The 13,198-nt window shown below is 41.9% G+C and overlaps 1 protein-coding gene across 5 annotated transcripts in view; it reads left to right on the forward strand.

The window, feature by feature from the left end:
* The window catches only part of LOC126106779 (zinc finger matrin-type protein CG9776-like), a 268,248-nt gene that overhangs the window by 8,428 nt on the left and 246,622 nt on the right, over positions 1-13,198 (forward strand). For 4 of the 5 annotated variants that reach the window (XM_049913158.1, XM_049913157.1, XM_049913159.1 and 1 more), the window contains one exon: positions 454-610. The exons of the other annotated variant lie outside the window; for it this stretch is intronic. In XM_049913158.1, coding sequence (XP_049769115.1) covers positions 496-610 — 115 coding nt within the window. In that variant the 5' untranslated portion in view covers positions 454-495. The remainder of the gene's footprint in view (positions 1-453; positions 611-13,198) is intronic. 5 annotated transcript variants of the gene reach the window in all.

Here is a 13,198-nt window from a genome sequence, read left to right on the forward strand (position 1 = left end):
TGCATCGAACCAGTCTTCAAACTGAAGACTGAATGACGATGGTGGCGGCGACAGCAGCAGCAGCAGCAGCAGCAGCATGAAATACTCCATCACTGGAGTGCAATATATATTGCACTTCTAAATATTGAGCTAACAAAGGAAGGAAATGTTGAAAGTACACATTGCAGCCTGATAAAAGCAGTGTTCCAGAATTTCATCTTTATGGAAGCAAACAGTTGGATTAATTCAGTATGTTTGTGTTGAAATGCTTATCTGATGTGAAGCATGTTTTTTTGACTGTTTTAGGAAGTCAGTATGACAATTTACTGATTCCATACACTATTGTCATTCAGGGTGTTTGTTGACACATTAAACAACAAAATTCTTCCTCATTAAAGTGAGATTTTGTCATTTCATAATCACTAATGTGAAAGAGGAGTGTTGAATTACATTGCAGTCTTCTCCGGGTTTCAGATTATCAGCACGCAATACGGTAGCTCCTTTTGATCTTAAGTCATGGATGACAATGAGGGGTCAGAACCTGAGGACATCCCAATTGTAGGTTTTCTGGAAGATATGGGAATTGACAAACCTCGTTGGACTCCTGTGATTGGCCCAGCAAAGAAAGAAGGTAATAAACCATGATATCACATATTGGCAGTTCCCAAATTTCTGCATGTCGTCATACTGGCTGCATAGAAAGTTTGCATTTTTATTGTTGCCAGGAAGATCTGGCTATTGTTTTAGTGTCCGCAGCCTTATAGTGTACTCAGACATTTGAATATACCCATCCAGATACAGGGCCCTACAATTTGACACAGATTCAACCGAGGTGCAGTTCGGCATTCCCAGAGAAGAAAGCCATGAAAAGTGGAAAAGGAAAAAGAAGAGTAAGGATTGAACCCCAGACCTTTTATATTCTGAAACCAGCATGTAACTTCTGAGCCTCCAGGCACGACTTTACTTCTTTGTTGCTGATAAACACTACTTTGCTGATTGACCTGTTGTGTACTATTTCTGTTCAACAACATGCGTGCAGCTGTTGTTGCACTTTAAGGATATGTGGGCATTCAGTAGTTAAATTATTGCTCTCCTGTAATTAACTGACTTGCCTATAATTTAATACAAACTTTGTATTTACTCCTATTCAATTCTAGAGAGGAGTTTTGCAAGAAATTTTCAATAATTATTGGGTGCTGTTTAACTTTTTACAGGATGTCCCAGGAAGAATTGTCAATATTCGAAGCAAAAATGTCTAGTAAACATGGGCTCTAAAATGCACACCTTAAAGAGCTGTGAGAACTTCATCTTTGATACTGTGAAACAAGTTTCTTTTGTTGAGCAAGAGCCCTTACGTACTAGACTTTCTTGCTTCAAATGAGCATCCCTGTAGTATCCCTGAATACTTACTATTCTTTCTGGGACACTGTTCACTGAAAGTTGTCCAAATTTTCGTATTTTATTTTGGTGTCAGTTTTTTATGAAATGCCTTTAAACTTTTTCACATTAATTAAAACTCATCAAAAATTCATATGGGAGAAATTATTATTGTCACTCATTACTTACTTCACAAAAAATTTTCTTAACTTAACCTTACAGATTTCACTTTCTGAACTAACAAAGGCTTGGAGGCCATCTTCAATTTTTTTCATATTTATAGGTCAGTGACCACCCAAGTTTTCTCCCTGCGGGTCGAGGGGTTAGAATAGGCCTGATGTATTCCTGCCTGTCGTAAGAGGCAACTAAAAGGAGTGTCTCACCTTTCGGCCTTTATGTGGTGGTCCCCTGTAGGATTTGACCTCCATTTTTCAAAATTTTCCCGAAGAGCAAACCAATTGGGGAAGGGTGCCTTATATGGTGCATCGTGTCCATCATGCCTTGAGATCTGTAGCCCACTTTCTCGTCATGGCATTGCAGTCCTGCTCACCCCCATGTCTTTAGCGAGGACACCTTTCTGGGTTCGTTTTCCTCCACCCACTACACAGTGTTGTTTTCTGTGCCGCCAATGACTATGGAATTCTTTACACCTCATATCCAGCACGGTAGTCAGTCTGTTGTGGAGGGGCCACTGTGTACCCTGTTGGTTGTAGCCCCCTGACTACACAGGGACTCCTCTGCTGATGCCTGCGCTGTTGACTCCCCACGTATACCAAGGAGTAGATGCCCGGCACTAGAGGTGTGCCAAACGGTTATCCTGGAGTAACCGTTATCGCAGTTCCAGTTATTATTTGATAACCATTATTTTTAACAGAACTTTGCCACAGCACTGTTTAAGTAAAATGTTTACATCGTGCGTTTTTGAGTATGAAGTAGTATGTAAACTGAATACTGTAGGTTAAATTCGAAGCTTAATTTCTTGTGCTGCTCAGTTAATAGAATAAGTGTACAGCCTTGTAATACAACAAAAAAATTTAGATAATGTGACAGATTCATTTACTCCTGCCCTGTACAAGATAGTCCTATTGGGGAAAGTGTGAGTACACTAATCCAAGTTTTATGTGAGATTTGGAAAACTGATAGATTTCTCCAGCTACAGCATGTGTACAACATATGAAGACATGCAGATCGAAAAGGTTGAAAGTGTTACATTTCTGAGACTACAACTCGATAATAAATTCAGTTGGGAAGGGAATACCACAGAATTGATGAAGCACCTAAACGAGTCTGTATTTGCAGTGAGAATGTCAGATGTAGGAGACATTAATATAAAAAAAGCTTACATGCTTCCATTCTGTTATTTCATAAGCGATCTGGGGTAACTCATCAAACGGAGCAAAAGTTTTTAGCATGTAAAAGCTTGTAATAAAAGTCGTTTGTGGTATAAATTCAAGAACATCATGTAGGAACCTGTTCGAGGAACTTTGTATACTAACCACTGCTTCCTAGTATATTTATTTCTTAATGAAATTTGTTGCAAGTATTTCCAACCAATAGCTCAATACACGATATCAATACTAGAAATAGGAACAGCAGTCTATATAAAGACCTAAAATCGCTTACCTTGGTCCAATATTCAGGAACACTCATTTTCAATAAACTGCCAGCAAGTCAGCAACCATTAAAAACTTGTTTTCAGATAAAGCACAGTTTACAGTGTGTTTGAAAGACTTTTTGATACAGAAGTGTCTGATTCCACGTGTCTGCTTTGACCCGTGACATCATCAAAAGGGCGGAAATGGCTATATTAAGTGTCTCTATGACGTCACTACATACACATGGCAACAAACACGCAGATGCATGTAAATAAGACAATAACATCTCCCTCCAAAAATTCAATCAAACTGACGGGACAACTGCGGGAAGTTGGTGGTTTTAGGGTGAGGGCAAGCTAGTGAAAAAAACACACCATGATCCTAAAACACAAAATGACGAACAAAAAGAAAAAAAAAAACGCCAAATACATAAACAGAAAAACTTGATAATTCACTGAAAAAACTTCCAAATCTTACGTTGGAATTACAATCACTGCCACCAACGACTCCACACATCCAACACCAAGGCTCAAATAAACCCAATACCACACTCACACACACACACACACACACACACACACACACACACACACACACACACACACACATACACGCAAAACCAATGCATAAACACCGTGCCGTTATGACATTCACACACTACAACACCTTTATGTCAAAGCAGACGGGTAGAATCGGACGCTTCCATTGACCCCTCCTCCTACTCTGTAGATGAATATCTTAACAGAGACTGTTAGGCCAGCTTAAGTAAAAATTCTACTATATTTCAGTTTTGACAGCACTTGGTGACAGCAGTCAAGATCAGTTATTCTGTGTATGATAAATTTATTAAAAGTGCATAACTGTGTTTTATTCTGACAGTGTATCAATTCTGTAAATATTAGCAGTTACTGTAATATATTCACATATTTTGACGGTCTCCTGACAAATGATGAGGATAGTAATTATTATATTCAAATGTATTATGTTATACTTTCTGACATGTTATTTGTCATTCGCAATTTCCAAAGCAGTTCGAAAATATTTGTTCGCTCCAATAACTATCCTCTCTGGAAATATCACCAGTGTTTACGACTGGAGTCCCCAAGTCAGGAACACAGACACACAGTTATTCCGTTACCAACTTCCAGGTTACCTGTAGTGGTAGCTCGATAACTGTCAGAGAACGAGATCTGTGAGCCAATAATGGTAACTGCCAGAGAAGAATACAGATCTTTGACAGTTATTTCCATAGTCGCTCGAATTCCTTACAGTAACTCTCTTTATACTACTCGTCCAAGATAAACTGACATATAAGGCGGCGGCTCAAGGGAACAACTGTACTTGTTAATGCCTGTACTGCAGCTCCTATCAGGCACCGCTCTGACATTAACTGTATTTAATTGTGTGTGCTAAAAGTAATGAAGGCACACGAAATAGTACACAGTTCTTATCAACAGATGGCACACAGTCTCACAGTTATTCTCATGACCTACAGAATGCCTTCCAAATGGTCAATCCATCTCCTTCATAGCCAGATCTCCGATGAGTTGACGCAAGAGTGTAGTACGATATTCGGTCAACAGATGGCGCGAGGCACTGTTGGCAGTTACTGAAATAACTGCCAGTATCAGATGAGCGGTTATCATAGTAACCGTTACTTGCCAGTAACCGGTTATTTCTATCAGTTACGTTATATTTTGCCACCGCTACCTGTCACCCTGGGGTATCGGCACGCCCGGCAATGGCCATCCTGCCAGGTGGCCTTTGCTGCGGCTGGGTGGCACCTGTGGGTATAGTCCCTGGTTGGAGAGTGTGGCTGATAATGTGCGATGAAGGTACCACGTCATCATTTGCTGGTGATCAAATGCCAGCAGTCTCCAAGCATTACAAGTCTCAGTACAGTGCAAGGAATTATGATCCTAAATTGTTCCCCTCCCTGACCACACCTTGGGAGGAACGCCAGGCTAAGGATTGCGTCGAACCTTATTCGCCCCGGTACCTCTTATGTACGAGAGCTGATGGGGGCTCGTTTGTCTCGACGAAGCCTCAGTTTTTTGTAGATCATTTAGAGGACAAGTTAGGGGAGGTGGAAGGCTTGTCCAAAATATGGTCAGGGTCAGTCTTGATAAAAATAACATCCTCTGCCCAGTCAAGGGCATTACTTGCTTGTGACAAGCTGGGGGATGGTTCCATTACCATCACGCCTCATAAGAGCTTAAATATGGTCCAGGGTGTTATATTCCACAGGGACCTTCTTTTGCAGTTTGACGATGAGCTGCGCGCCAACTTAGAGCGACGAGAAGTTCATTTCGTCCGGTGCGTCCATCGGGGTCTGAGAGATAATCAGGTTGCCACCAGTGCCTTCATCTTGGCCTTCGAGGGTGATACATTACCCGAAAAGGTCAAGGTGATGGTCTACAGCTGTGATGTCAAGCCATATATCCCTCCCCCAGTGCGGTGCTTTAAGTGCTGGAAGTTTGGGCATATGTCTTCCTGCTGTTTTTCCAGCATCACATGTTGAGATTGTGGACGTCCATCCCATCCCAATACTCGATGTGCCCGACTTCCCATCTGTGTCAACTGCAGAGAGCATCATTCCCCTTACTCACCAGACTGCAGGATTTTACAGCGAGAAAGGAAAATCATGGAATAAAAAACTTTGGACCAACTGATCTACACTGAAGCCAAGAGGAAATTTGAGTGCCTACATCCTGTGGCTATGACCACCTCTTAAGTCACCGCTACAAGAACAGTTGTAGCCCCATCAGTTCCACGAGTTCCAGTCGTCTCTCAGAGCCGGAAGACTACACCTGCTCCCTTGATAGTGGGGGGCACTTCCCTCCCTGTTGCTCCTGCACCACCTACCTCGGGGGAGCACTGTCCCCCAACCATCGGAGACACCAGTCCCCGCTTCTCAGCTGGTGACCCTGATGCGGTTGTGGCAACAATGCTTACCAAAGTATGAGGGTTGCTCAGAAAGTAATGCACTGCATTTTTTTCTCAGGCAAAAACAATGCTACATTACATATGTATTATTTAAAGTTAGCGCACCAAGTTTCTGTCACTTCTGTCAGATAGCGTAGCTGTAGGTCAGTTTCAGAATGGTGTCTGTAGGTGATGTATGTTACATACAATGTGTTGTCATTGAATTTCCTACTGCAGATAAAAACACGGTGAGGAATATTCACAAACACTTGTGGAAAGTCTCTGAGCATCTGTCGTCGACAGGAATACAGTTAGGCACTGGACACGAAGGGCGAGGTCATCTGGAGGTGATTCGCCAGAGCTCCATAATTTGCAGTGGTTGGGGAGACCATCCACGGTTGTCGCATCTGACACACCTGACCTAGCCCCCACAGACTTCCACTTGTTTTGGCCATTAAATGGTGCCATTCGTGGAAGACATTTTGAGGATGATGAGGAGGTGATTCACACAGTGAAGCACTGGCTCTGCCACCAGGACAAGGATTGTTACAGACAGGGCATAGACACCCTTGTTTTGTGCTGGAGGAAAGCATAGAATGGGATGGAGATTACGTGGAAAACTAGGGTGCGTAGATAAAACAACATTCTTTTGTGTGTGTAAGTCTCGTTATATTCAATAAAGAATTGTTGAAGGAAAAAAATGTGGCGCATTACTTTCTGGGCATCCCTCGTAGGTATATGTTTAGTAAACTGGATAGAAAAATCAGTAATGTCATATCTCAGTGAGGAACTTGACACAGGTCGGAAGCATGCAGAAGAACTCTGGCTCAAGTTTAAAAGGATAGTTCACCACACACTGGATAAATCTAAGGGCTATTCAATAAAGAGTGATCATAATTTTTTTTATAACATACTCATCCTCATAATTTTGATGGTCCTTCTCAAAGTAGTCTCCCATGAATGTGATCCACTTGTCCTAGCATTTCTGCCAGTCTTCAAATACATTCTGGAAACCATTTGTGAGAGGTTCTTAAAAATCATCTCCGCAGCCTACACCATTGCTACTCATGATTGATAATGCCTCCCACGAAAGCATTTTTTACATATACATCTACATCCATACTCCGCAAGCCACCTGACGGTGTGTGGCGGAGGGTACCTTGAGTACCTCTATCGGTTCTCCCTTCTATTCCAGTCTCGTATTGTTCGTGGAAAGAAGGATTGTCGGTATGCCTCTGTGTGGGCTCTAATCTCTCTGATTTTATCCTCATGGTCTCTTCGCGAGATATACGTAGGAGGGAGCAATATACTGCTTGACTCTTCGGTGAAGGTATGTTCTCGAAACTTTGACAAAAGCCCGTACCAAGCTACTGAGCGTCTCTCCTGCAGAGTCTTCCACTGGAGTTTATCTATCATCTCCGTAACGCTTTCGCGATTACTCAATGATCCTGTAACGAAGCGCGCTGCTCTCCGTTGGATCTTCTCTATATCTTCTATCAACCCTATCTGGTACGGATCCCACACTGCTGAGCAGTATTCAAGCAGTGGGCGAACAAGCATACTGTAACCTACTTCCTTTGTTTTCGGATTGCATTGCCTTAGGATTCTTCCAATGAATCTCAGTCTGGCATCTGCTTTACCGACGATCAACATTATATGATCATTCCATTTTAAATCACTCCTAATGCGTACTCCCAGATAATTTATGGTATTAACTGCTTCCAGTTGCTGACCTGCTATTTTGTAGCTAAATGATAAAGGATCTATCTTTCTGTGTATTCGCAGCACAATACACTTGTCTACATTGAGATTCAATTGCCATTCCCTGCACCATGCGTCAATTCGCTGCAGATCCTCATGCATTTCAGTACAATTTTCCATTGTTACAACCTCTTGATACACCACAGCATCATCTGCAAACAGCCTCAGTGAACTTCCGATGTCATCCACCAGGTCATTTATGTATATTGTGAATAGCAACGGTCCTATGACACTCCCCTGCGGCACACCTGAAATCACTCTTACTTCGGAAGACTTCTCTCCATTGAGAATGACATGCTGCGTCCTGTTATCCAGGAACTCCTCAATCCAATCACACAATTGGTCTGATAGTCCATATGCTCTTACTTTGTTCATTAAACAACTGTGGGGAACTGTATCGAACGCCTTGCAGAAGTCAAGAAACACGGCATCTACCTGTGAACCCGTGTCTATGGCCCTCTGAGTCTCGTGGACGAATAGCGCGAGCTGGGTTTCACATGACAGTCTTTTTCGAAACCCATGCTGATTCCTACAGAGTAGATTTCTAGTCTCCAGAAAAGTCATTATACTCAAACACAATACGTGTTCCAAAATTCTACAACTGATCGACGTTAGAGATATAGGTCTATAGTTCTGCACATCTGTTTGACGTCCGTTCTTGAAAACGGGGATGACCTGTGCCCTTTTTCAATCCTTTGGAACGCTACGCTCTTCTAGAGACCTACGGTACACCGCTGCAAGAAGGGGGGCAAGTTCCTTCGCGTACTCTGTGTAAAATTGAACTGGTATCCCATCAGGTCCAGAGGCCTTTGCTGTTTTGAGCGATTTTAATTGTTTCTCTATCCCTCTGTCGTCTATTTCGATATCTACCATTTTGTCATCTGTGCGACAATCTAGAGAAGGAACTACAGTGCGATCTTCCTCTGGGAAACAACTTTGGAAAAAGACATTTAGTATTTCGGTCTTTAGTCTGTCATCCTCTGTTTCAGTACCATTTTGGTCACAGTGTGTCTGGACATATTGTTTTGATCCACCTACCGCTTTGACATAAGACCAAAATTTCTTAGGATTTTCTGCCAAGTCAGTACATAGAACTTTACTTTCGAATTCATTGAACGCCTCTCGCATAGCCCTCCTCACACTACATTTCGCTTCGCGTAATTTTTATTTGTCTGCAAAGCTTTGGCTATGTTTATGTTTGCTGTGAAGTTCCCTTTGCTTCGGCAGCAGTTTTCTAACTCGGTTGTTGTACCACGGTGGCTCTTTTCCATCTCTTGTGATCTTGCTTGGCACATACTCATCTAACGCATAATGTACGATGGTTTTGAACTTTGTCCACTGATCCTCAACACTATCTCTACTTGAGACAAAACTCTTGTGTTGAGCCAACAGGTACTCTGAAATCTGCTTTTTGTCACTTTTTCTAAACAGAAAAATCTTCCTACCCTTTTTAATATTCCTATTTACGGCTGAAATCATCAATGCCGTTACCGCTTTATGATCGCTGATTCCCTGTTCTGCGTTAACTTTTTCAAATAGTTCGGGTTTGTTTGTCACCAGAAGGTCTAATATGTTATCGCCACGAGTCGGTTCTCTGTTTAACTGCTCAAGGTAGTTTTCAGATAAAGCACTTTAAAAAATTTCACTGGATTCTTTGTCCCTGCCACCCGTTATGAACGTTTGAGTCTCCCAGTCTATATCCGGCAAATTAAAATCTCCACCCAGAACTATAACATGTTGGGGAAATCTACTCGAAATATTTTCCAAATTATCCTTCAGGTGCTCAGCCACAACAGCTGCTGAGCCAGGGGGCCTATAGAGACATCCAATTACCAAGTCTGAGCCTGCTTTAACCGTGACCTTCACCCAAATCATTTCACATTTCGGATCTCCGTCAATTTCCTTCTATACTATTGCACTTCTTATCACTATAAACACGCCTCCCCCTTCACTGTCCAGCCTGTCTCTGCGTTATACATTCCAATCTGAGTTTAGGATTTCATTACTGTTTACGTCTGGTTTCAGCCAACTTTCTGTCCCTAGTACTATATGGGCGTTGTGACCGTTTATTAATGAGAGCAGTTCTGGGACCTTTCTATAGACGTTCCTGCAGTTTACTATTAGCACATTAATATTGTTATTCCCTGTTGCATTTTGCCTACTCCTACCTTGCCGTGTCTCAGGAGGCGTCTTGTCGGGCCTAGGGAGGGGATTCTCTAACCTAAAAAACCCCCATGTGCACTCCACACGTACTCCACTACCCTTGTAGCCGCTTCCGGCGTGTAGTGCACGCCTGACCTATTCAGGGGGACCCTACATTTCTCCACCCGATAGCGGAGGTCGAGAAATTTGCACCCCAGATCTCCTCAGAATCGTCTGAGCCTCTGGTTTAAGCCTTCCACTCGGCTCCAAACCAGAGGACTGCGATCGGTTCTGGGAATGATACTACAAATAGTTAGCTCTGATTCCACCCAGCGAGCGAGGCTTTCTGCCTTCACCAATTCCGCCAACCGCGTGTACGAACTGAGGATGACCTCTGAACCCAGACGGCAGGAGTCATTGGTGCCGACATGAGCAACAATTTGTAGTCGGGTGCACCCAGTGCTCTCTATCGCCGCCGGTAGGGCCTCCTCCACATCTCGGATGAGACCCCCCGGCAAGCAGACAGAGTGAACACTGGCCTTCTTCCCCGACCTTCCTGCTATTTCCCTAAGGGGCTCCATCACCCGCCTAACGTTGGAGCTCCCAATAACTAATAACCCCCCTCCCCCCCGTGTGCCTGCTCGGACCTTGATGAAGGAGCAGCCACATGTCCACTCACAGGCAGAGCGGGCGATGCCACACGGCATCATGTTGGGAATAGAAAAAAAGACACATGGGTCTAAATCCGGACTATAGGGAGGGTGAGGGATGCGCTTCACATTGATTTTGCAAGATATTCAGCAACAATGTTGGCAATATGCATCCGCGCATTATCGTGGTGCAGCATCCTGCCTACTTCACAGAAATGTGGTCTTTTGCACCTGATATGGACTTGATATGTTTTCAAGACGTTCCTGTAGTATTGTCCAGTTACTTATGTGTGTGCAGGTACAACCTGCTGATAAACCATTCCATGAATATCAAAGAATGATATGACCATAACTTTCCCAACAGAAGTAACCACCTTTGCTTTTTGGGGGGTTGGTGATCAAGGAGATTTCCACACTGAGCTTTGCTGTTTGCTCTCATGATCGAAATGATGTAGCAAAGTTTCATCAGCAGTGATTACATTTGAAACAAACTCCAGATCTTCCTCTTAACAGCATGCAGACCTGCACACGAATGTCCTTTTGTTCAAGAATTCGACAGTCTTGGAACCCATCGCGTATACACACATGTGTAATTTTTCTGTAACTAACATGTGGATGGCACCAAATGAAATGTTCAATATTTCAGAAAGTGATCTTAAGGTAATTCGTCGATCCTTTCTCACAATAACAGCAGCAGTGTTGATGTTTTCTTCTGCAAGAGCGGTAACTGGAGCACTGGGTCCACTTTCCTTTGAAATTGATTGTCTCCCCTCTTCAAACGATTTAAACCACCTTCGAGCTGTGCTGTAAGGAAGAACAGTCTCTCCATAGGCCTCCTGTAACGTTGTATAGGCCTCAGCTGAAGATTTGTTGAGACGAAATCAGAATTTCAAAGCTGCATATTGTTCCTCATGTGTTACCTCTATTGTAGCAATAGGTGATACTGAACTTGACTAACCTTGCCTGCCTCTTACAAGTGAGAACCAGGAGTCCCAACAATGAAACTACTACAGTGTGTTTGTTGCACATTAAACTAACAGAATTTCGAAAGATTAAATTTTGGTGTGAGAAATTATGACCATAAAAAATTTATGATCATTCTTTATTGAACAGCCCTCTTATATGCCCAGTAGAAAAGTTCATATTGGGAGGGATCTCCATGTTACACATTCACTGTAAAGAAAATTCAAAAGAAACCAATATTACTGCACAATAGGTGTATATGGAGAGATACTCAATGAAACACCTTTGGCTTGCTGAATGAAACATGTTTGGCTGTCAAAAGAGCAATGTGTGTTGCCTTCAGTGACTGGCATAGCAGAATATTGTCAGGTGATCTTTCACAACACCCAAAAAATTTTGGTCCTATGTAAAGGCTGTTATTGACACTAGAGTTGTGTCCAGTCCCTAGCATATGAGATAGGAACTGAAATTGACAGTAGCAAACCAAAAGCTGAAACGCTTAATACCATTTTCAAATGTTCCTTTACAAAGAAAAATCCAGGACAATTAGTGCAATTTAATCCCTGTATCACTGACAAGATTAGCACATCATTAGGCAATAACAGTAGTCTTACAGTGGTCTTTCGTGAGTTCACTACTTCAAGTTGCTGCCACTCGTACCTCACCTGTCATTCAACAACATCTTTGCCTCTGTACTTCCACCTCAACTGACATTTCTGCCCAACCTCTCTGCATTTACATATGTCTGCCTGTGTCTGTATATGTGCAGAGAGTGTATACCTGTCCTTTTTTCCCCCTAAGGTAAGTCGTTCCGCTCCCGGGATTGGGATGAGTCCTTACCCTCTCCCTTAAAACCCACATCCATTCATCTTTCCTCTCCTTCCCTCTTTCCTGATGAAGCAACCTTGGGTTGCAAAAGCTTGAAATTTGTGTGTGTGTGTGTGTGTTTTATTGTCTCTATCAACATACCAACACTTTTGTTTGGTAAGTTACAGTATCTTTGTTTTTATATATATTTTCCCATGTGGAATGTTTCCCTCTATTAAATTCATTGCTGTCGATATTCTTTGTAAAACCCGAAAACCCGACCAAAGTTAGGCAAATAGTTTTTTGTTGCTCATAAAATGAATAATTAATGTTGTTGGTTGCCAACATGAGCACATACGAAAGTGCCGCTGACACTGTAAGTACACTTTAACCTGTCTTTGCATTCTGTATATCTTGACTTGTTACTGCAATGTTACTCTAAGCACCATGAGAAATAGTGTTTTCATTTACATTACTAATAGAAATTTATCAATTCATAAGTCAAATAATATTTAATAGTACCTATAGTGCAATTGAACTGTATCGTTATATTTACCCAGACATCCTTTTTCTCTGACAGTTGGAACTGTCAGTTTTTTTTTACAGATTAGATTAGATTAATACTAGTTCCATGGATCATGAATACGATATTTCGTAATGATGTGGAACGAGTCAAATTTTCCAATACAAGACATAATTAAGTTAATTTAGCAACATATTTAAGTTAATATAACAACTTTTTCATTTTTTGTGTTTTTTATTTTTATTTTTTTATTTTTTATTAATTTTTTTTTTAATTTATATCTAAAAATTCCTCTATGGAGTAGAAGGAGTTGTCATTCAGAAATTCTTTTAATTTCTTCTTAAATACTTGTTGGTTATCTGTCAGACTTTTGATACTATTTGGTAAGTGACCAAAGACTTTAGTGCCAGTATAATTCACCCCTTTCTGTGCCAAAGTTAGATTTAATCCTGAATAGTGAAGATCATCCTTTCTCC

Source organism: Schistocerca cancellata, chromosome 10 (assembly GCF_023864275.1).
Source record: "Schistocerca cancellata isolate TAMUIC-IGC-003103 chromosome 10, iqSchCanc2.1, whole genome shotgun sequence".
In the NCBI taxonomy this organism is placed as follows: domain Eukaryota; kingdom Metazoa; phylum Arthropoda; class Insecta; order Orthoptera; family Acrididae; genus Schistocerca; species Schistocerca cancellata.